Source organism: Oryx dammah, unplaced genomic scaffold (genome assembly GCF_014754425.2).
Source record: "Oryx dammah isolate SB20612 unplaced genomic scaffold, SCBI_Odam_1.1 HiC_scaffold_21, whole genome shotgun sequence".
Taxonomy (NCBI): Eukaryota; Metazoa; Chordata; class Mammalia; order Artiodactyla; family Bovidae; genus Oryx; species Oryx dammah.
The window spans coordinates 73,942,506-73,967,527 of record NW_024070205.1 but is presented as its reverse complement, the minus strand read 5'-3'; the positions used below and the strand labels follow the sequence as shown (position 1 = coordinate 73,967,527).

The 25,022-nt window shown below is 41.7% G+C and overlaps 1 protein-coding gene across 1 annotated transcript in view; it reads left to right on the top strand.

Annotated features, from left to right (window-relative positions):
* LOC120879869 (C4b-binding protein alpha chain-like) overlaps positions 1 to 25,022 on the top strand; it is a 97,797-nt gene that overhangs the window by 51,415 nt on the left and 21,360 nt on the right. The window contains exon 11 of the mRNA XM_040262854.1: positions 12,014 to 12,152. Coding sequence (XP_040118788.1) covers positions 12,014 to 12,152 — 139 coding nt within the window. The remainder of the gene's footprint in view (positions 1 to 12,013; positions 12,153 to 25,022) is intronic.

Below are 25,022 nucleotides of genomic sequence, written 5' to 3'. Positions count from 1 at the left end.
AGCTTCCCTTGCTTGCCTGCCTTTCACCTGTTGCTCACCTCCTGCTGTGTGACCTGGGGGTGGGGTGTGTGGGGAAGGAAGCTGGGGACCACTGCTTTATAAAACTGAGATGATATATTAAAATCTGAGTTAGCATTAACTGATTGCAAGGAGTTAAGTGACTGTGGTTCAGGCAGGTATGTGTTAGAGATAGAGTTCTATAACAAAGATTAGACCCTGGTATATACATAGAGGAATGAATGCATATTATACTAGCTAGTAATTCTCAAATTAGTTTTATATTTATGTCTATGACCCATTTTGAATTAATATTTGCATACGGTAAAAGTTAAGAGTCAAACTTTCATCTTTTTCTTTTTGCATATGAATGGCCAATTACTCTGGTTCCATTTGTTGAAAAGTCTACCCTTCGTGCTTTACCTTGGTACTTTTGCTTACAATCAATCAACTATACCTGTATTAGAGAATTTCCTGACTTCATTTTTTCCATCAATCTTGTCAGCCACAAGCTGGCACTTGCCATAGGTGCTTGCCATCTACCTCTACCAGGATTAAATCATGTGCTGCTATAGTTGCTGACTTCCAACACCCCTCTGAAGGAGAACAGAGTAGAGAACAGAAATGAAATGAGGCACTCTGTGCTCCCAGAAAACTGGTAGGGCAGGTCTTCAGATTGTTAGATATTCTCAGGAGCTGATTTTATCGGTCCAATTCTTGTTCAGTTCAGTTCAGTTCAGTTGCTCAGTCGTGTCTGAACCCTTGTGACCTCATGGAATGCAGCATGCCAGGCTTCCCTGTCCATCACCAATCCCAGAGCTTACTCAAACTCATGTCCATCCAGTTGGTGATGGCATCCAACCGTCTCATCCTCTGTTGTTCCCTTCTCTTCCCACCTTCAGTCTTTCCCAGCATCAGGGAATCAGTTTTCCAATGAGTCAGTTCTTCGCATCAGGTGGCCAAAGTATTGGAGTTTCAACTTCAGCATCAGTCCTTTCAATGAATATTCAGGACTGCTTTGTTTTAGGATTGACTGGTTGGATCTTCTTGCTGTCCAAGGGACTCTCAAGAGTCTTCTCCAACACCACAGCTCAAAAGCAGCAATTTTTCGATGCTCAGCTTTCTTTATAGTCCAACTCTCACATCCGCACATGACTACTTGGAAAACCCGGAGAAGGTGATGGCACCCCACTCCAGTACACTTGCCTGGAAAATCCAATCGACGGAGGAGCCTGGTAGGCTGCAGCTCATGGGGTCGTGAAGAGTCGGACTTGACTGAGCAACTTCCCTTTCACTTTTTACTTTCATGCATTGGAGAAGGAAATGGCAACTCACTCCAGTGTTCTTGCCTGGAGAATCCCAGGGACAGGGGAACCTAGTGGGCTGCCATCTTGGGGTTGCACAGAGTTGGAGACGACTGAAGTAACTTAGCAGCAGCCCTGGTAAAACCATAGCTTTGACTAGACTGACTTTTATCGGCAAAGTAATGTCTCTGTTTTTTAATATGCTGCCTAGGTTGGTCATGGCTTTCCTTCCAAGGAGTAAGTGTCTTTTAATTTCATGGCTGCAATCACCATCTGCAGTGATTTTGGAGCCTCCCAAATAAAGTCTCTCTCTCTGTCCATTATTTCCCCATCTATTTGCCATGAAGTGATGGGACCAGATGCCATGATTTTAGTTTTCTGAATGTTGAGTTTTAACCCAACATTGTCACTCTCCTCTTTCACTTTCATCAAGAGGCTCTTTAGTTCTTCTTTGCTTTCTGCCGTAAGGGTGGTGTCATCTGCATATATGAGGTTATTGATATTTCTCCCGGCAATCTTCATTCCGGCTTGTGCTTCATTCAGCCTGGCATCTTGCATGATATACTTTGCATGTAAGTTAAATAAACAGGGTGACAATATACAGCCTTGATGTACTCCTTTCCTGATTTGGAAACAGTCTGCTGTTCCATGTCTGGTTCTAACTGTTGTTTCTTGACCTGCATACAGATTTCTCAAGAGGCAGGTCAGGTGATCTGGTATTCCCATCTTTTGAAGAATTTTCCACAGTTTATTGTGATTCACACAGTCAAAGGCTTTGGCATAGTCAATAAAACAGAAGCAGATGTTTTTCTGGAACTCTTGCTTTTTTTGATGATCCAACAAATGTTGGCAGTTTGATTTCTGGTTCCTCTGTCTTTTCTAAATCCAGCTTGAACATCTGGAAGTTCATGGTTCGTGTACTGTTGTAGCCTGGCTTAGAAAATGTTGAGCATTACTTGGCTAGGTTATGAGATGAGTGCAATTGTGTGGTAGTTTGAACATTCTTTGGCATTGCCTGTCTTTGGGATTGGAATGGAAACTGACCTATTTCAGTCCTGGGGCTGACTTTTCCAAATTTGCTGGAATATTGAGTGTAGCCCTTTCACAGCATCATCTTTTAGGATTTGAAATAGCTCAGCCGGAATTCCATCACCTCCACTAGCTTGCTTTGTAGTGATGCTTCCTAAGGCCCACTTGACTTCATATTCCAAGATGTCTGGCTTTAGGTGAGTGATCACATCATCGTGATTATCTGGGTCATGAAGATCTTTTTTGTATTGTTCTTCTGTGTATTCTTGCCATCTCTTCTTAATATCTTCTACTTCTGTTGGGTCCATACCATTTCTGTCCTTTATTGTGTCCATTTTTGATTGAAATTTTATGAGTCAATTTCTTGTATTTTTTCATATCTAGAAAAAGACTAAAATCCTTCATGGTGACTACTGCTTCTCATGACTAGAAGAAGCTTCACAAGACAAGCAGAAACTTTCTTAAAAAACATACTTGGTTTCATGTACTCCCCCTTTACCAAAATCACATATATACTGTCCTTCCCTCCTACCTCCATGGAACAGATTCTCAGAGCTATTGGAGGTTCTATGTCTCAGGCTGCAGTCCTCATATTGCCCCAAAGAAAGCTTAACTCACTAGTCTCATACTGTGCATATTTTTAAAGTCAACAGTTATAATGACTGATGAAGTGACCTGAACTTTATGAGTAACTGGAGCTTTGGTACCAGCAGCAGTGCCTGGTACCCATCCATCTCCTCAGAGAGTCCAGATAAATTTGGTAAGTCTCTCCTGGTTCTCAGATCTACCATATTTGTTGATGATCCTGAGTTTTATTTGGCAGTGGAGCAGGTTGCCTGCCCCCTCCCAGTTGAAAGATACTGGGGGTTGGCAGTTGAAATATACTAGGGCATACCCACTTATGGTCTAGACATTGAATGGGGCTCAGTTGAGAGATACAGAGGAATTACCACCCAATTGAAAGATACTTGGGTGGGGGGCTGGCTGAAAGATACCAGGGAGGCCTGGTGGAAAGATACTGAGGAATACCCAGGGCTCAGGTGAAAGATATCAAGGTTGCTCAGTCATAGAAGACTGAGTGGTATGTGCCGAGTAGTTAGGTAAGATGCCTTTCCTGACCTGATGATTTTCCTCAATCCAGCTGCCTTAATAGAGTTTTATGGGAGAAAGGGGAAGATATTAATGATAGCATTGCTCTGAAGAAAAGAGACAAGACTCTTCCTAGCCAGTTACGGTTTTCTCAGGTGACTGAGAAATTGACTGGAGTGGTGGAAGCCAAGTCATCATATCATGCAGTGCTCCTACAGGGAAACCCACTCATTGATTAAAACAGTTGCTTGTCCAGGGGTCACAGATAAGAACTGGCCATTCACATAAGGAAGTTGTACATATACACAATGGAATATCACTGCTGCTGCTAAGTCACTTCAGTCGTGTCCAACTCTTTGTGACATTATGGACCATAACCTGCCAGGCTCTTCTGTCCATAGGATTCTCCAGGAAAGAATACTGGGGTGGGTTGCCATGCCTCCTCCAGGCAATGGAATATTACTCAGCTATAAAAAGGGAACACATTTGAGTTGGTTCAAATGAGGTGGATAAACCTAGAGCCTATTATACAGAGTGAAGCAAGTCGGAAAGAAAAAGACAAATGTTCTAAATTAACACATATATATGAAATCTAGAAAGATAGTACTGATGATCCTACTTGTAGGGCAGCAAAGGAGACACAGACATTTGAACACAGTGTGGGAAGGGGAGGGTGGGATGATTTGGGAGAATAGCAATGAAACATATACATTATCATGTGTAAAATAGATAGCCAGTGGGAGTTTGATGTGTGATGCAGGAAGCCCAAAGCTGTGGGATAACCTAGAAGAGTAGGATGGGGCAGGAGGTGGTGGAGGAGGGGTCTGTGGTTCAAGAGGGAGGGGACATATGTACACCTAATGCTGATTAATGTTGATGTATGGAAAAACCACCACAATATTGTAAAGTAATTAGCGTCCAATTAAAATAAATAAATAAATAGAAATTAAGTAAAAAAAAAAAAAAAAAGAATTGATCATTTGGTCACCTGAGATCCTGTGGTGGTCTTGAACTGCTGAAGGGAGGTACTGAGACATGTAAGAGGGCTGAAGCAGCTCTGGGCTGACTCTGAGAGGAGTTAAGCTCACAAACAGCACACTGGCCCACCACACAATCTATGTGGAATTTCATCTATGACAAATTCAACTAACAGTGGGAAATAGAGCCTGTCAAACAGAAACAAGGAACATGAGAAAGCAGCCTCTAACAGTCCATCTAGTGCTACAAGACTTGTACTTGAAACTACAGGCCAAATTGGGGAAATTATACTAAAGGAGATCTCTATCTAAAATGGCCAAACTGGAGGACTTTTAATATTCCAAAATGGTTATTTTGATGTGCACAGTTAGAAAAACGGTTGTAAAATCAAGCAGACTGAATGGAAGGTTTATTTTGGCATCTAGATGCTTCTCAAAGAGGAAACAATAATGTAACTTCTTTGCAGGAATCCAACTAGAAATTGCTTGAAACTGTATCAGAACTAAGAAGGTGGCCAGCACTGACACTGCCTCTCCCTCTGCTCCTTCTGTGAATCCTCTTCTATCTCAACTGCCTGGCCCAGATGCCATTTTCTCTTCCAACTCTTCCACTTCCTGCTGCTCCCTTTTGCCCAGCAAAGGAGGATTACATACAAAAAGGCAGAACTGATTATAGCTTCCTTGAGGGGAAACCATTGCAGGAGAAATGTATCATCCTTGGTTCTAATCTGTATACCCTGGACTCGAACAGCATTTAAGGCCTTAGCCAAGGAATTTCCCGATCCAAGTCAGGATCCTTTGGGATTTACTAAGGAATTTGAATTAACCATCCAGACTTACAAGTCGGGCTTTCAGATCGATATAAACTAATACAGCTGTTCGTTTCTGAAAGCAAAGCAAGGGAATGAACATAGAAAGCAGGGTGGAAATGCCCCTTAATGGACTTTGAATCACGTAGTCCAGAGGTTTGTATTGAAGGAAATAGCTCGAAAATTGCTCAAACCTGTCCCAGAATTCTTCAAACACTGTAAAGTGGACAATGATTCAACAATGCAAGCAAGGATTGAATGAATCGATCTAGGCTATTATGGGAGATTGAGGGGAAAAAAAATTTTTTTTACAATATTCAGGTTTGACACCTGAATCATTCTCTAACCAGCAAAATGATTCTTGCTTATCTCCACCTTTTTAGAAGGTATAAATGAGGATTTGGTTACTCTGGTCAAAGGACACAGTTTATGTTGTTCTGCTTTACATGCCAACACCCATAAAGTAATGCTCAACATTCTCCAAGCCAGGCTTCAGCAATACGTGAACTGTGAAATTCCACATGTTCAAGCTGGTTTTAGAAAAGGCAGAGGAACCAGAGATCAAATTGCCAACATCTGCTGGATCATGGAAAAGCAAGAGAGTTCCAGAAAAACATCTATTTCTGCTTTATTGACTATGCCAAAGCCTTTGACTGTGTGGATCACAATAAACTGTGAAAAATTCTGAAAGAGATGGGAATACCAGACCACCTGACCTGCCTTTTGAGAAACCTATATGCAGTCGGGAAGCAACAGTTAGAACTGGACATGGAACAACAGACTGGTTCCAAATAGGAAAAGGAATATGTCAAGGCTGTATATTGTCACCCTGCTTATTTAACTTCTATGCAGAGTACACCATGAGAAATGCTGGACTGGAAGAAGCACAAGCTGGAATCAAGATTGCCAGGAGAAATATTAATCACCTCAGATATGCAGATGACACCACCCTTATGGCAGAAAGTAAAGGGGAACTAAAAAGCCTCTTGATGAGAGTGAAAGAGGAGAGTGCAAAAGTTGGCTTAAAACTCAAAATTCAGAAAACGAAGATCATGGCATCTGGTCCCATCACTTCATGGGAAATAGATGGGGAAACAGTGGAAGCAGTGTCAGACTTTATTTTTCTGAGCCCCCAAATCACTGCAGATGGTGACTGCAGCCATGAAATTAAAAGACGCTAACTCCTTGGAAGGAAAGTTATGACCAACCTAGATAGCATATTCAAAAGCAGAGACATTACTTTGCCAACAAAGATCCGTCTAGTCAAGGCTATGGTTTTTCCAGTGGTCATGTACGGATGTGAAAGTTGGACTGTGAAGAAAGCTGAGCCCCGAAGAATTGATGCTTTTGAATTGTGGTGTTGGAGAGGACTCTTGAGAGTCCCTTGGACTGCAAGGAGATCCAAGCAGATCATTCTAAATATCAGTCCTGGGTGTTCTTTGGAAGGAATGATGCTAAAGCTGAAACTTCAATACTTTGGCCACCTCATGCGAAGAGTTGACTCAGTGGAAAAGACTCTGATACTGGGAGGGATTGTGGGCAGGAGGAGAAGGGGATGACAGAGGATGAGATGGCTGGATCTCATCACCGACTTGATGGACATGAGTTTGGGAAAACTCCGGGAGTTGGTGATGGACAGGGAGGTCTGGCGTGCTGGAATTCATGGGTCGCAAAGAGTCGGACATGACCTAGTGACTGAACTGAACTGACCCTTGTTATAGTGCCTGACCAAACTTTCAAACCCATTAAGAAGAAAGAAGAGGGTATTTATGAAAATTATGAACCTTCAATTGTGCAATTAAGTACACTATGTCAGTAGAAAGTTAACTGGCCCCAACCAGTTTAACTCCCAAACAATAAAGAAAGCTTGAAGAAAAAAAAAAAAAATCTCTTTAGAATTCTTGTCTTGAGGGAATAACTCCTACTAGGAGAACCTGATTTTTGCTTCTTGTGCCTTGAGACCAGAACTCTCTGGATCACTTATCTAGATCATCTCTAATTCTTGAAAATGAAGGGGGAAAAAAGGGAATGAAGCCTTTAAAAGTTTTCTTATTCCAACTGCCATTTATAATTAGTGAGATTTATATTGTGATATCTGATTCACCACTAAGTTTAGAAAATGAAGCCAGAACTCGTGTTGTGTCTGTCTCTGTATTTGTATGTCTCAGTCTTTGTCTTTGGATAATATTGCTGAGGCTAATTTGTAAATGAGTTCTAATCTAATTTGCCTGAAGAAAAATAAATACTTATATATCAAATAATTCTAAATATAAGAGAAATGAAGCTAAACAAATTTTGGATATACATGAATTAGGAAACATTCAGTATTAAATACCTGGTATTAATGTTTGTTGATCTAATTAGTGTAAATATGTCCAAGAATCATTAATATTAAGCATAACATTTTCATTATGCCTACATCTAATATTTCTCCACCGATCTCCAGTAGGATATTGAGCACCTACCGACCTGGGGAGTTCATCTTTCAGTGTCCTATATTTTTGCTTTTTCATACTGTTCATGGGCTTCTCAAGGCAAGAATACTGAAGTGGTTTGCCATTCCCTTCTCCAGTGGACCATGTTTTGTCAGAACTCTCCACCATGACCCGTCCATCTTGGGTGGCCTTACACGGCACCATTCATACTTTCACTGAGTTAGACAAGGCTGTGGTCCATGTGATGAGATTGGTTAGTTTTCTGTGATTGTGGTTTTCAGTCTGTCTGCGCTCTGATGGAGAAGGATAAGAGGCTTATGGACGCTTCCTGATGGGAGAGACTGACTGAGGGAGAAACTGGGTCTTGTTCTGATGGGCAGGGGCATGCTCAGTAAATCTTTCATCTGATTTTCTGTTGATGGGTGGGGCTGTCATCCCTCTATGTTATTTGACCTGAGGCCAAACTATGGTGGAGGGAATGAAGATAATGGCGAACTTCTGCAGTGCCCCCACCTGCAGCAGGCCACCACTGACTCACACTTCTGCCAGAGACTCCTGGACACTCACAGGCAAGTCTGGGTCAGTCTCTTGTGGGGTCACTGCTTCTTTCTTCTGGGTCCTGTTGTGCAAAATGTTCTGTTTGTGCCCCACTAAGAGTCTGTTTCCCAGTCCTGTGTAAGTTCTGGTGGCTCTATGTTGGGGTTAATGGCGACCTTCTCCAAGAGGGCTTATGCTATACCCAGGTCTGCTGACCCAGAGCCCCTGTCCCTGCAGCAGGCCACTGCTCACTCATACTTCCACAGGAGAGACAGTCCTGGCTCAATCTCTGTGGGGTGTCTGGGTCCTGGGGTGCACAAGGTATGTTTAAGCCCTCTGAGCATCTCTAGTGGGTATGGGGTTTGATTCTAAAAACGATTTTGCCCCTCCTACCGTCTTGCTGGGTTTCTCTGCCCTTGGACTGGGGTATGTCTTCAAAGTCGCTGCACTGCTGTACAGCCGCCACTGCAGCACCACTTTCTTGCTGGAAAATGAAGAGATGGAGCCAAAGTAAAAACAACACTCAGTTGTGATGTGACTGGAGATAAAAGTAAAGTCTGAGGCTGTAAAGAGCAATACTGAATAGGAATCTGGAATGTTAGGTCCATGAATCAAGGCAAATTGGAAGTGGTCAAACAGGAGATGGCAAGGGTGAATATTGACATTTTAGGAATCAGTGAACTAAAATGTACTGGAATGGGAGAATCTAATTCAGATGACCATTATATCTACTACTATGGGCAAGAATCCCTTAGAAGAAATGGAGTAGCCATCATGGTCAACAAGAGTCCGAAATGCAGTACTTGGATGCAATCTCAAAAATGACAGAATGATCTTTATTCGTTTCAGAGAAAAACCATTCAACATCACAGTAATCCAAGTCTATGCCCTGACCAGTAATACTAAAGAAGCTGAAGTTGAATGGTTCTATGAAGACCTACAAGACTTTCTAGAACTAACACCAAAAAAAAAAAAAAAAAAAGGGTGTCATTTTCATTGTAGGGGACTGGTATGCAAAAGTAGGAAGTCAAGAAATACCTGGAGTAACAGGCAAATTGGCCTTGGAGGACAGAATGAAGCAGGGCAAAGATAATAATAGAGTTAATAGAGTTCTGCCAAGAGAACACACTGGTCATAGCAAGCACCCTCTTCCAGCAACACAAGAGAAGCCCCTACACATGGACATCACCAGATGTTCAACACCAACATCAAATTGATTATATTCTTTGCAGCCAAAGATGGAGAAGCTCTATACAGTCATCAAAAACAAGACCAGAAGCTAACTGTGGCTCAGATCATGAACTCCTTATTGCCGAATTCAGATTTAAATTAAAGAAATTAGGGAAAACCACTAGACCATTCAGGTACGATCTAAATAAAATCCCTTATGATTATACAGTGGAAGTGATAAATAGATTCAAGGGATTAGATCTGATAGACAGAATGCCTGAAGAACTATAGACAGAGGTTCATGACATTGTACCAGAGGCAGTGATCAAGACCATCCCCAAGAATAAGAAATTCAAAAAGGAAAAATGGTTTTCTGAGGAAGGCTTACAAATAGCTGAGAAAAGAAGAGAGGTGAAAGGCAAAGGAGAAAGAGAAAGATATACCCATTAGGATGCAGAGTTCAAAAGAATAGCTAGGAGAGATAAGAAGCCTTCCTCAGTGATCAGTACAAAGAAATAGAGGGAAACAATAAAATGGGAAAGGCTAGAGGTCTCTTCAAGAAAATTAGAGATACCAAGGGAACATTTCATGCAAAGATGGGCACAATAAAGGACTGAAATGGTATGGACCTAATAGAAGCAGAAAATATGAAGAAGTGGCAAGAATTCACAGAACTACACAAAGATCTTCATGACCCAGATAACCCCGATGGTGTGATCACTCACCTAGAGCCAGACATCCTGGAATATGAAGTCAAGTGGGCCTTAGGAAGCATCACTACAAATAAAGCTAGTGGAGGTGATGGAATTCCAGCTGAGCTATTTCAAATCCTAAAAGATGATGCTGTGAAAGTGCTGCACTCACTATGCCAGCAAATTTGGAAAAGTTAGCAGTGGCCCCAGGATTGAAAAAGGTTAGTTTTCATTCTAATGCCACAGAAAGGCAACACCAAAGAATGCTGAAACTACCACACAATTGCACTCATATTACACCCTAGCAAAGTAATGCTCAAAATTCTCCAAGCCAGGTTTCAACAGTATGTGAACAATGAACTTCCAGATGTTCAAGGTGGATTTAGAAAAGGAAGAGGAACCAGAAATCAAATTGCCAACATCCACTGGATCATAGAAAAAGCAAGAGAGTTCCAGAAAAAGTATCTACTTCTGCTTTGCTGACTATGCAAAAGACTTTGACTGTGTGGATCACAATAAGCTGTGGAAAATTCTTCAAGAGATGGAAATACCAGATCACCTTACCTGCCTCCTGAGAAATCTGTATGCAGGTCAGGAAGCAATAGTTAGAACCAAACGTGGAACAACAGACTGGTTCCAAATCGGGAAAGGAGTACATCAAGGCTGTATATTGTCACCCTGTTTTTTTTAACTTATATACAGAGTACATCATGAGAAACCCTGGACTGGATGAAGCACGAGCCAGAATCAAGATTGTCAGGAGAAATATCAGTAACTTCAGATATGCAGATGACACCACTCTTATAACTAAAGAGCCTCTTGATAAAAGTGAAAGAGGAGAGTGAAAACAGTTGGCTGAAAACTCAACATTCAGAAAACTAAGATCATGGCATCTGATCCCATCACTTCATGACAAATAGGTCAGGAAACAATGGAAACAGTGAGAGACTTTATTTTGGGGGGCTCCAAAATCACTGCAGATGGTGACTGAAGCCATGAAATTAAGACGCTTGCTCCTCAGTAGAAAACTTATTACCAACCTAGGCAGCATGTTAAAAAGCAGAGACATTGTTTTGCCAATAAATTTCAGTCTCGTCAAAGCTATGGTTTTTCCAGTAGTCATGTGTGGATGTGAGAGTTGGACTATAAAGAAAGCTGAGCTCCGAAGAATTGATGCTTTTGAACTGTGGCACTGGAGATTACTCTTGAGAGTCTCTTGGACAGCAAGAAGATCCAACCAGTCCATCCTAAAGGAAATCAGTCTAAGGACTGATGCTGAAGCTGAAACTCCAATACTTTGGCCACTTGATGCGAAGAACTGACTCATTGGAAAAGACCCTGTTGCTGGGAAAGATTGAAAGTGGGAAGAGAAGAGGATGACAGAGGATGAGATGGTTGGATGGCATCACTGACTCAATGGACATGAGTTTGAGTAAATTCCGAGAGATGGTGATGGACAAGGAAGCTTTGTGTGCTGCAGTCCATGGGATTGCAAAGAGTTGGACATGACTGAGTGACTGAACTGAACTGAAGGTTGTGTTTCTTTTGCTCTAATGTTGGTTTGAATCATTCCTAGTGATTTTCTTGGGCTTCCCCAGCAGCTCAACAGTAAAGAATCCACCTGCAGTGCAGGAGCCGCCGGAGACAGAGTTTAATACCTGGATTGAGAAGATCCCCTGGGGGAGGGCATGGCAATCCACTCCAGTGTTCTTGTCTGGAGAATTCCATGGACAGAGGAGCCTGGTGGGCTACTTTCACAGTGTCACAGAGTCAGACACAACTGAATTGACTTAGCATGCACATAGTGATTTTCTTAAGGACATGAAACATACCTCAGTAATATAATTTAATGACCTTGTTCTCTAAAATAGGAAGAGTCCCTCCCTCTGAATAGCTAGTTAAACTAGCTCATTCTCATCTACCCTTCTCTTTCCCCATTCAAGACTGCAGCGTGTTTCTTAGGATTGCACATAGATCTATGAAGATGTGAGTTCATTTTTATCCTTTACTACTGTGATGCACTATAAGTGTGATGAAGGATATATTCTGGTTGGAGAAGAAAAACTCACCTGCAGAAATTCACATTGGTCACCTCCAGGGCCTCAGTGTAAAGGTAACTCCACTTTACTGATGGCCGTTGCTAAGACAGTAGGACCATCGTGTATACTCTGGCACTATGGTTTCCATGGGCTTCCCTGGTGGCTCAGAGGGTAAAGCGTCTGCCTCCAATGGGGGAGACCCAGGTTCCATCCCTGGGTCGGGAAGATCCCCTGGAGAAGGAAATGGTAACCCACTCCAGTATTCTTGCCTGGAGAATCCCATGGACGGAGGAGCCTGGTAGTCCACGGGGTCACAAAGTGTCGGACATGACTGAGCCACTTCACTCACTCACTCACTCACTCACTCATTACAGTTTTGTGTCTGAATCCAGAGGTAGAAGATAGAACTTTTTTTGTGGACAAGGATCAGTATGTTGAGCCTGAAAATGTTACTGTCCATGTGACTCTGGCTTTTTTATGGTCGGCTCTCCAAATATCTGCTCAGAGAATGGAACGTGGTACCCAGAAGTGCCCAAGTGTGAGTGGGTAAGTGGCACACCTCAGGTGTTCTATCACATTCTATAAATGGTAACCTGCTCCAGAGCACTGTCCCAGCTGACACTGATGAGGTTTGAGTTGTATCAGGACTCATTTCTGAGTTGTTTAAATCAATTTCAGCATCAGCACTTTTACTCTCAAAGTACATGTTGAGCTCTTAAGGCAAATTCTAATTCCCTTATGTTATAGCAAGGTGGACCAAGCCCCTAGATAGGAGGGTTCCATAGATACAGGTATTTCTACAACAAATGTTATGATTTTGCATAGACATCAGATCCATCCCTTCAGTTGATCCTGAAGAAGTTCCCTGGGTATCTTTGACAGTGCTGTTTCTTCTATGTTTAGATAATTTCACTGCTGTTTTAAGAGCAGTGCTGGTCAGATCTTAAGATGAATACTTTGCTGAGATGTACAAAGTGTCTTTTAATTTTTTGCATCAGTGCTATGGAGGGTCTTGATATGCCAACTTTACTGTCATTGGTAGGCATCCTGAAGGAAACTTATACTTTCAGTTTGGAAAGAAACCTCTCAAACCATCCTTTATCTCTTTCAGGAAGTTTGCATGGGCTCTGAGCAAGTGCTCACAGGCAGGAAACTCATGCAGTGTCTCCCAAGTCCTGAGGATGTAAAAATGGCCCTGAAGGTATATAAACTGTCTCTGGAGATTGAAGGAATGGATGTACAGACTTGAAGTTGAGCACCTGTTAAAAATCAGTATAACTCTTTCCCTTCCCTCCCCTTTAAAAATAGAGAATTGGGTACATTTTTCTCATTAGCAACTCTACCGTTCCTTCAGTGCTATTATTTACTGAAAAAATATCTGTATTTGAAGGATCTTTGATATTTTTTGATGCCACTATTAGTGTGGAACTACTGGTGGTTGGTATTCTGTCTCATTCTAAGCTTCTGTTTCCCTGGATTTGATCATATGGCAGAAATAAAGAATCACCTGTCAAGAGTCCAGTGTCTTTGTTTTTACTTTGATTCCTTTGTAATGAGAAATTAAGGATCTATATCAATCACTTCCTAATGTTTCTCTGGTTAACATTCTTTTCTATTTTACATACTAGCACCTCGTATGAGATGTATTTATACTACACTTTCACTTCCTACTCATTCTTCAGTGCCCAGGTCAAATAGCACATCTTCCTCTGTCTTCTGCTTTCTCTCTCTCTGTTGATCACCAGTGTTTGCTCTGGAACAAATTCGCAGTTCCTCTTTATATTTAAGGTACACTTGGTTTTGCTTGGCATTCAATAATAACCAACTTGAACGCTTTTGAAAGTCTGTATGCAACCCAAGTATTCCTCTTGGGCATGCCCAAATCTTTCAATCTAGTGTGATCACTGTTACAACCTCACCAGAGCCATGATAGGCTCAGAGAGGTGCACTAGGTCAAAAATAATCCCTGAGTCATGCTTCTGGGGCTTCAGAGAGATGATAACTCTGGCCAATCAGAGAGATGATAAGTGGCCAATCAGTAAATACCAGGAAACCCCTGCAGCCAATCAACCCTTGCCAACTCCCTGTCTTTGTTCTAAACTTATAAATACTGGTGAAAATCTGGGCTCGGGGCTCTTGTTCTACTCCACTGTGTTGGATGTGACAGGAGCCCTGGCTCGAGCTAGCAATAAACCCCTTTATGCCTTTGCATTGCTGTGGATGTCTTATTCTCTTAGTTTTGGGGACTCGGACTCTGGGCAAAACAATCACTCTTTGATATTTCCATTAAAATAGCTTTAGTGTTTCTTTTAGGACCGGTTCTCCAGAAGCAGATCCCAAGAAAAGAATTTATGTGCAAGTGATTTTTTAAGGAACTTCTCTGAGTTCTCCAAGGAGAAATAGGAAAAGGAGTAGGGTAAGCAGGATGGAAAGGGCTTCTCTTGTGGCTCAGCTGATAAAGAATCTGCCTGCAATGCAGGAGACCCGGCTATGATTCCTGGGTCAGGAAGATCACTTGGAGAAGGGATAGGCTACCCACTCCAGTATTCATGGGCTTCCTTGGTGGCTCAGACAATAAAGAATCTGCTTGTGATGCAGGAGACCTGGGTCCAATCCCTGGGTTGGGAAGATCCCCAGGAGGAGGGCACTGCAACCCACTCCAGTATTCTTGCCTGGAGAATCCCATGGACAGAGGAGCCTTGTGGGCTACAGCCTATGGGGTTGCAACAAGTCAGACAGGACTGAGAGACTAAGCACAAGTAGAATGGAATAGAGAAGGCACCTAGTAGGGCGACTAGGCAAAGTCATATGGAGGGTGACTTAGCCTTAACCCAAAAGGGAATCCTGGACTATAAGTTTGTGTATATTCTGTCCCAATTCCAGGTAAAGGGCTTTCATTCTGCTGTACCAGTCAGTTATTGGTGAAGGGACACTCTCTGGACACACAAGCCTCCAGGGCATCCAGCTCTCTCTGTGTGACTTCAGAGCTGGTCAGCAGCCTGGGGCAAGTCCTCCCCAAAGAGTAGGAGGTAAGACCCTAAGAAATCAGAGCACACAGAAGCCTGCAGAGGAGAATACAGAAATGGGAAAAGGGTCTGAGGACCTGAGTGAAACTTTCAATGCTTATCCCGCACATGTCTCTCTTACAGCTTTGGTTATTCTTGGAAGCTTTCTAATTTCTGATGGTCACCTCTTCTTCCAACTTTTTGTCTCCCCAAATGTCATTCTCACTCATACTTAGCTACTGTGACTAGCCTCTGGTTCATCACTGCATCTTGATCAATTATAGAGAACATGTCTCTTTTCTTTGATTTCTTCAAAATACCAGTCACATAAGAAAGTTGCACAGCAGACTTTTACTAACATTTTAGAATTAACAGAGGGATGTCTGTATGGCTACATAGACTGGATTTCATATCGAATGTTATGTAACTGTGATCTTAAAAAACTGTTGCCTTCCCCTGCCACCAGGAACCTCTTCTGGCTGACTCTGCATGACCCTGCCAGCCTCCAGGCTTTTCTGGTCTAATGCTTTCCCTCTTCAAATAACTCATTCTCACATTGCATGCGTTCTTGTTCTCACTGCTCTAGAACCCAATTTCTCTTTACTTTATTAAGAAAAGCATTTCAGCAATCTGTCTTCCCTAGTTTCAGGGAGTTCATATTCAAAAATCCATGAATGTACTCAAATAATCAAAGGGCTATCTATTCCATGTCGGGAGCCAAGCTATTGAGAAGACTCAGAGGCATCTCTGAGGCCTGAGGCTCCTCTGTCTCCCCTGCTGTACCAGGGGAGACACAGTACCCAGGGCACTGTGAGGACCTTTTCACACTGATGTGAATTATGCCACAACATTTTCATTTGTTAGTTCTAAATTAATTACACATAATTATAATTATAGAAGTAACAGAAGGAAAACAAGAATTCAACCTTACAAAAGGCTTTATAAAAAGTCAGGTTATTTCCATTTCTATCTCAGTGTTACTCTGTTTTGAGGTTTTCTGATTAACTTAGTCACTCTGAAGAGAGAGTGCACTCACTATATCACATGAATTTTTATCTCTAAGCATATATTTTGATTTCCTGCTACAAAATTGATCAATCCAATTCCCATTTTCCCTCTCGTCTCTTTCTCCATTGGTCAGTCTCATTTAATTTTATGTATTTTTAGTTATTAATTTTCTTTAAGACTTTAAATAACATATTTAAACCTCTATTATTTATGTAACTTTTATTTTTAATAATTTACTCTTTTATCAAACTAGTACAAGCAGATAATGAAAAAGTCAAATAATCCAGAAAACATTTCAATGAAAACCCTAAAATTTTGATCCCCTCAATCCCACCCTTTGGTCTCATTCACCCAAAATAACCACTTGCAACTCCTTTAGCTCTGTCTTATGATATTTCACTACATGTTTCCAAAAATATTCTTATTATACTTACATTGATTATTTTTAAACATCATGTATTGACTTACTATTAAGAGAGAATAGAGTTTAGAGTGTTATCCTTTACATTATTTGTAGTATTATCTTTCCTCACAGTGCAGGAATCTTACTCCTTTGGTTAAATTAGTATTCACTATGAACACTATTTTAATTAAGCAAATCTTGATCTTTGCTAAACCAAGATAAGCTCAGTTGTAAATAATTATTTACTGAGCTTAAATATTTATTTACAATGATTTAATTTTTATGGCATTAATAATTTATCTTGTTTTGTTTGTTTGTTTAGTTTTCTACATTTCTATTGTTGATTCTTGCTACATGCTCCAAAACTCTGTCATGGTCTAACAATCTATTTCTTAATGCTCATACATGTCAGATGTTGTTTTAATTCCATACATTTCTTCACTGTCACTCCTGGAGACTTTCTTCCCAGCCTCTCTTTTCAGTGATTCTGAAATAAACAGTTTATGCTTAAATCTTAGGTCCTCCCTTTGCTCTTTATTAGTTTGATTTCAAGTCTTTGTTTTGATTTATTTCCTCATTTTTTCTGGAACAGATCCTTTAAAAGCTGCATAAGAAAGAGTATCTTGGAAGTAAATTTCTGAGTTGTTACATGTTTGAAAATATCTTTTTCCCCACTCCCCTCATACTTATAGATTGCATGTAGAAGCTTGGGTTCTCTCAGAATTTTGAAGGCATTTCTCCATTGCCATGCCCCTTCCAGTTTTGCTATGGAACAATCCATGATATTCGAGTCCTTGATACAGTGTTGTTGATTTTTTTCTCTCTCTGGGAAATATTGAGGCCTCCCTAGTAGCTCAGACAGTAAAGTATTTGCCTGCAATTCAGGAGACCCAAGTTTGATCCCTGGGTCAGAGAGATCACCTGGAGAAGGAAATGGCAACCCATTCCAGTATTCTTGCCTGGAGAATTCCAAGGACAGAGGAGCCTGGAGGGCTACAGTCCATGAGGTTGCAAACAGTTGGACATGATTGAGTAACACACACACTGGGAAATATTAGTATTTTCTTTTTTATCCCTGTGGCCTTGCTGTCAGATGTTTTTCATGCATTAACTTGGGTACTTGTTGGAAATTTATGATCTGTAAACACATGGACTTTAAATCAGGGAAACTTTTAGAATATTTTTCTGTTAGTTTTTGTTTTAATTTAATTTTCTCTTATCTCCCTGATCCCTCCCCTGGAACTCCCTTTAATAAAATATTGTTTTAACTATTTTTTTCTGTTTTACTTCCCATATTTTGTTTGTTATGTTCTACTTTTGGGAATATTTTCCAGACTTTGTATTTTAAGATTTTTATTAATGTTTAAGATCTATCATATTTTAATTTCTAATAACTTGCTCTTGTTCTCTACATTTTTTTAAAAATGTATTATGTTCTTTCTTCACAGATTCAATATGATTTTTTTCTGTCTCTGAAAGTAAAAGTTTGTCAGTGGTGCTCAACTCTTTGTGACCCCATGGACTATACAGTCCAGGGAATTCTCCAGGCTAGGATACTGAGTGGATAGACTTTCCCTTCCCCAGGGAATCTTCCCAACCCAGGGCTCGAACTCTGGTCTCCTGCATTACAGGCAGATTCTTTACCAGCTGAGCTACTAGGGAAGCCTGTCTCTGAAAATACTAATTATAGGGTGGAGTTTGGGGTACATTCTTTTTTTTTCTATTCATATAAAGGAGTAGAACCCTAAAACATTGTTTGATATCTTTGCATTTATGAGTGAGGCTTCTTTACTGATGAACTTTTTTGGAGCATGGTAAGCAGCAAGGTTTAACTATTTGTATGTTTGTTTTGGGCTTCCCTGGTGGCTCAGTGGTAAAGAATCCACCTGCAATGCAGGAAACCTGGGTTTGATCCCTGGGTTGGGAAGATCCCCTGGAGGAGGGCATGGCAACCCACTCTACTATTCTTGCTTCTCTCTTATGGACAGAGGAGATGGGCAGGCTACAGATCATAGTGTTACAAAGACTCAGACATGACTGAAGCGACTGAGCACACATGTATGGTTGTTTTCTTTTTAAATGGGACATGTATTTATCAGTCTATGGAGATGCCCAATGTCTTCTGAGAAGATTTCCTGAATCCTATTTACAATAGTATTTCCATAATTTCCATAATCTCTATTGATTTATAAATCTTAGTTTGTTTTCTATTGACTTTATAACACATATAAATTGAAGAAATGGGTACTTCTGCTGGATCATCAAAAAAGCAAGAGAGTTCCAGAAAAATATCTATTTCTCCTTTATTGACTATGCCAAAGCCTTTGACTGTGTGGATCACAATAAACTGTGGAAAATTCTGAAAGAGATGGGAGTACCAGACCCCCTGACATGCCTCTTGAGAAACCTATATGCAAGTCAGGAAGCAACAGTTAGAACTGGACATGGAACAACAGACTGGTTCCAAATAGGAAAAGGAGTACGTCAAGGCTGTATATTGTCACCCTGTTTATTTAATTTCTATGCAGAGTACATCATGAGAAACGCTGGGCTGGAAGAAACACAAGCTGGAATCAAGATTGCTGGGAGAAATATCAATAACCTCAGATATGCAGATGACACCACCCTTATGGCAGAAAGTGAAGAGGAGCTAAAAAGCCTCTTGATGAAAGTGAAAGAGGAGAGGGAAAAAGTTGGCTTAAAGCTCAACATTTAGAAAACAAAGATCATGGCACCCGGTCCCATCACTTCATGGGAAATAGATGGGGAAACAGTGGAAACAGTGTCAGACTTGATTTTTTGGGGGCTCCAAAATCACTGCAGATGGTGATTGCAGCCATGAAATTAAAGGATGCTTACTCCTTGGAAGGAAAGTTATGACCAACCTAGATAGCATATTCAAAAGCAAAGACATTACTTTGCTGACTAAGGTCCATCTAGTCAAAGTTATGGTTTTTCCAGTGGTCATGTATGGATGTGAGAGTTGGACTGTGAAGAAAGCTGAGCACTGAAGAATTGATGCTTTTGAACTGTGGTGTTGGAGAAGACTCTTGAGATTCCCTTGGACTGCAAGGAGATCCAACCAGTCCATTCTGAAGGAGATCAGCAGTGGGATTTCTTTGGAGGGAATGATGCTGAAGCTGAAACTCCAGTACTTTGGCCACCTTATGTGAAGAGTTGACTCATTGGAAAAGACTCTGATGCTGGGAGGGATTGGGGGCAGGAGGAGAAGGTGACGACAGAGGATGAGATGGCTGGATGGCATCATTGACTCGATGGACGTGAGTCTGAGTGAACTCCGGGAGTTGGTGATGGACAGGGAGGCCTGGCGTCCTGCGATTCATGGGATCGCAAAGAGTCGAACATGACTGAGCGACTGAACTGAACTGAACTGAACTGACATGGAAAAATTGTAACTTGACCCCTACCTTGCATTTATGGAAAAGAAATCTGAAGTGATTATAGATCTACATGTGAAATGTATAAAAAATAAGTGACACATGTAAAAGAATTCCTTCATGATCTTAAAGTAGGCAAATAACTTTGTATATAACAACATAAAGAGCATTATGAAAACAGTTGTAAATTTTCTAATATTAAAACAAGCATTTCTGCTTATATTAAGTGTGAAAGGAAAGTAAAAAATGTTTGGCAAAGAAGATGTACAAATTGCCAGTAGGTACATGAAAAAATATCAGCATCATTAGTTTTAAAGAAACACAAATCAGTACTGTAATGGCATACCACTTCCCACCTACTGCAGTAACTATAATTATTTTTAGTAGAAAATAACAAGTGTTGGAAGGATTTGGAGAAATTAGAACAGTAATAAATTACCGGTAGGAATGTGAAATGCTGTAGCTGTTTGAAAAAATGTTGATAGTTTCCCCAAAATTAGAGCGTCTATGTGATCCAGCAGCTCATTGTCAGTCATATACCTAAGAGAACAGAAAGCGTATCTTCCTACAAACACTTGCAAGTGAATGTGCACAGCAGCATTATTCATAATAACCCCAAAGTGAAAACAGCTCAACTGATGATTGGATAAGCAAAATGTGGTCTATTCATAAATGGCACACTATGTATGTGTGTGCTAAGTTGCTTCAGTCATGTCCGACTTTTTGCGGCCCTATGGGCTGTAGACTGCCAGACTCCCCTGTCCATGGGATTCTCCAGTCAAGAATACTGAAGTGGGTTACCATGCCTTCCTCCAGGGGATCTTCCCAATCCAGACATTGAACCAGCGTCTTTTATGTCTCCTGCATTGGCAAGTGGGTTCTTTACCATTCACATCACTTGAGAAGCCCAAATGGTGTACTACTTAGCAATAAAGAAGAATGAAGTACTGACACATTCTACAATGTGGATGAACCTTGGCAACATTATGCTAAGGAAAAGAAGCCAGACATAAAGGACTGTCCATCCTGTATGTCTTAATTTATATGAAATGTCAACTCTGTAGAGACAAAAGGTAGACTAGTATTTGGCAGAGCTTAGGGGAGTGAGCGGAGAAGGCAATGGCAACTCATTCCAATACTCTTGCCTGGAGAATCCACTGGATGGAGGAGCCTGGTAAGTTACAGTCCATGGGGTCGCTTAGAGTCGGACACGACTGAACGACTTCGCTTTCACTTTTCACTTTCATGCATTGGAGAAGGAAATGGCAACCCACTCCAGTGTTCTTGCCTGGAGACTCCCAGGGACAGAGGAGCCTGTTGGGCTGCTGTCTATGGGGTCACACAGATTCGGACGTGACTGACGCGATTTAGCAGCAGCAGCTGGGAGCGAGAGAATGAAGAGTGAGTGCTAAAGGATAAGAGGTTTCATTTTGGAGTGATGTAAGCATTCTGAAATTAGACAGTGTGATGGCTGCACACTTTATGAATTATAGACATTAAAATGATAAATTTTGTGTTATGTCAATTATGTCTCAAAAAAGACCTACTGAATTGAGGTGAATTGTGTCCTCCCCAAACTCATATGTTGAAATCTGAGGTACTCTAGCACTCTAGGATGTAGCACTATTTGGAGATAAGATCTTTTAGTAGAGCTTTAGGATGAAAACACTAATTCAAAAACATACACACACCCCAATATTCATAACAGTTCTATTCACAATAGCCAAGACATGGAAACAACCCAAATGCCAACAACAGATGACTGGTTTAACATAAGAACCTAATGGAAGCAGAGGAGATTAAGAGGTGGCAAGAATACACAGAAGAATTGTACAGAAAAGGTCTTAATGACCGGGATAACCACAATAGTTTAGTCACTAACCTAGAGCCAGACATGCTGGAGTGGGAGGTCAAGTGGGCCTTAGGAGCATTGCTATGAACAAAGTTGGTTGAGATGATGGAATTACACCTGAGCTATTTCAAATCCTAAAAGATGATGCTGTTAAAGTGCTATACTCAATATGTAAGCAAGTTTGGAAAACTCAGCTGTGGCCACAGGACCAGAAGACATCAGATTTCATTCCAATCCCAAAGAAGGGAAATGCCAGAGTGTTCAGACTATCATACAGTTGTGCTCATTTAGCATGCTAGTGACACAACTGAGCGACTTCACTTTTGCTTTTCACTTTCGTGCATTGGAGAAGGAAATGGCAACCCACTCCAGTATTCTTGCCTGGAGAATCCCACAGATGGGAGACCCTGGTGGGCTGCCGTCTATGGGGTCGCACAGAGTCAGACACAACTGAAGCAACTTAGCAGCAGCAGCAGCAGCATGCTAGTAAGGTTATGCTCAAAATTATTCAAGCTAGGCTTTAGCAGTACATGAACTGAGAATTTCAAGATGTACAATCTGAGTTTAGAAAAGGCAGAGGAACCAGAAATGAAATTGCCAACATTCCTTGGATCACAGAGAAAGCAAAGGAATTCCAGAAAAACATCTACTTCTGCTTCATTGACTACTCTGAAACCTTTGACAGGGTAGATCACAACAAACTGTGGAAAATTTCTAAAGAGATGGGAATACCAGACCACATTACCTGCCTCTTCAGAAGCCTGTAAGCAGATTAGGAAGCAACAGTTAGAGCCAAACAGGAACAACGGACTGGTTCAAAATTGGGAAAGTAGTATGTTAAGTCTGTATATTTTCACCCTTTATATTTAACTTCTATGCAGACTACTTCATGTGAAATGCCGGATTGGATGAAGCACAAGCTGGAATCAAGATTGCAGGGAGAAATATCAATAAACTCAGATATACAGATGACACCATCCTGATGGCAGAGAGTGAAGAGGAGCTAAAGAACCTCTTGATAAAAATGAAAGAGGAGCATGAAAAAGCTGATTAAAACTAAAATCATGGCACCTGTTCCCATAATTTCATGGCAAATAGATGGTGGAAAAGTGAAAACAGTAACAAATTTTCTTTTCTTGGGCTCCAGAATCACTGCAGATGGTGACTGCAGCCATGAAAGGAAAGCTATGACAAACCTAGACAGAATATTAAAAAGCAAAGACATTACTTTGCCAACAAAGGTCCTTCTGGTCAAAGCTGTGGTTTTCCCAGTAATCGTGTATGCATGTTAGAGTTGGACCATAAAGAAGGCTGAGTTCCAAAGAATTGATGCTTTTGAACTGTGGTTTTGGAGAAGACTCTTGAGAGTCCCTTGGGCTGCAAGGTGGTCCAACCAGTCCATCCTAAAGGATATCAGTCCTGAGTGTTCATTGGAAGGACTGATGTTGAAGAGGAAACTCCAATACTTTGGCCACCTGATGTGAAGAACTGACCCATTGGAAGACCCTGATGCTGGGAAAGGTGGAAGGCAGGAGGGGAAGGGGGTGACAGAGGATGAGATAACATCATCGACTCAATGGACATGAGTTTGAGTCAAACTCCAGGAGACAGTGAAAGATAGGGAACCCTGGTTGGTTGCAGTCCACGGGGTTTCAAAGTGTCAGACATGATAGAGCGACTAAGCAACAACATGTCCGTTCAGTCAGTGATGTCACCTAACCATCTCATCCTCTGTCACCCCCTTCTTCTGCCCTCAATCTTTTCCAGCATCGGGTTTTTTTTCCAGTGAGTCAGCTCTTCTCATCAGGTGGTAAAAGTGTTGGAGCTTCAGCTTCAGTAGCAGTCCTTCCAATGAATATTCAGGGTTGATTTCCTTTAGGATTGACTGGTTTGATCTCTTTGCTGTCCAAGGGACTCTCAAGGGTCTTCTCCAGCACCATGGTTTGAAAGCATCAATTCTTCAATGCTCAGCCTTTTTTATGGTCCAGCCCTCATATCTGTACATGATAACTGGAAAAACATAGCTTTGAGAGGGGTGGTCCCAAGATGGCAAAGGAATAGGATGGAGAGACAACTTTCTCCCCCACAAATTCATCAAAAGATCATTTGAACGCTGGTCAACTTCCACAAAACAACTTCTGAATGCTGGCAAAGGACACCAGGCACCTAGAAAGGCAGCCCATTCTCTTTGAAAGGAGGTAGGGCAAAATATAAAAGACAAAAGGAGAGACAAAAGAGTTAGGGATGGAGACCTGTCCTGGGGAGGGAGTCATGAAGGAGAAGTTTCCACACAGTAGGAAACCTCTCACAGGCGGGTTTGTAGGGAGTTTTGGAATCTCAGAAGGCAACATAACTGGGAGGAAAAAACAAATAAGCAAACAAACAAACAAACGAACAAACAGAGAATAGTGCCTAACTGCAACTGCCAACAGAGAAGTAGCCCAGATGCTCACGTCCACCAGCAGTGAGCAGGAGCTGGACAGGGAGGCGTGCATAATCGTTGCTTAGGGTAAGGACTGGGCCTAAATACCCTGAGGACAATCTGAGGGAGCTAACGTGAGATAGCAACCCAAACTGTGGGATCACCAGGGAGGGGAAAAAAAAAAAAGAAAGAACTTATCTGTGAAAGTGCAAAAGGCTCTAATGTGCAGCCTGGCCCAGTCACAGAACAAAGGATTGAGCGAACACTAAAGGAGAGCTAACCAGCTGCATACAGGACCCTCCTCCCCCAACTCCCCCAAGTCAGAGAGGCAGGTGTGTGACAGCCAGAGTCGGAAGGCAAGGGGTTGCTTCAATCTTGGTCCCAGAGACAGCATTTTCCCCAACTGTGAGCAGGATGCCAGTTGCTAATCACGTCTTCCTGGGATCCTGGATGGTTGACATCTGCCCAGAGGGTCACAGCCTCAGATGAGCACCCCAGAGGAGACACACAGCACACTTGAGAAGGTGCTCTTGCGGTGCACCTGAAAACCCGGTGGGAACTGGGGGAGTGTTTAAGACACTCTGCCTACCTGGACAGTGAGCTCGCCAAGCACCTGGTCTCCTGAGCAGCTCGGACCTGGGAAGGGCACAAAACACGTGCCCAGCTGAGTCTGTGCCCTGGCAGAGTACCTGAGAATCTAAGTGGCTTAGACCTGGGAAGTGCATGAAACGCAGGGCCCACTTGGGACAGTGCCCTTGCAGAGCACCCTGGAGCCTGAGGAGTATAGACCTGTAAAGCACATGCTGTGAGCTGTGGCCAACCCAGTGTGTCCATACACTGTGAGCACTCCCCACAC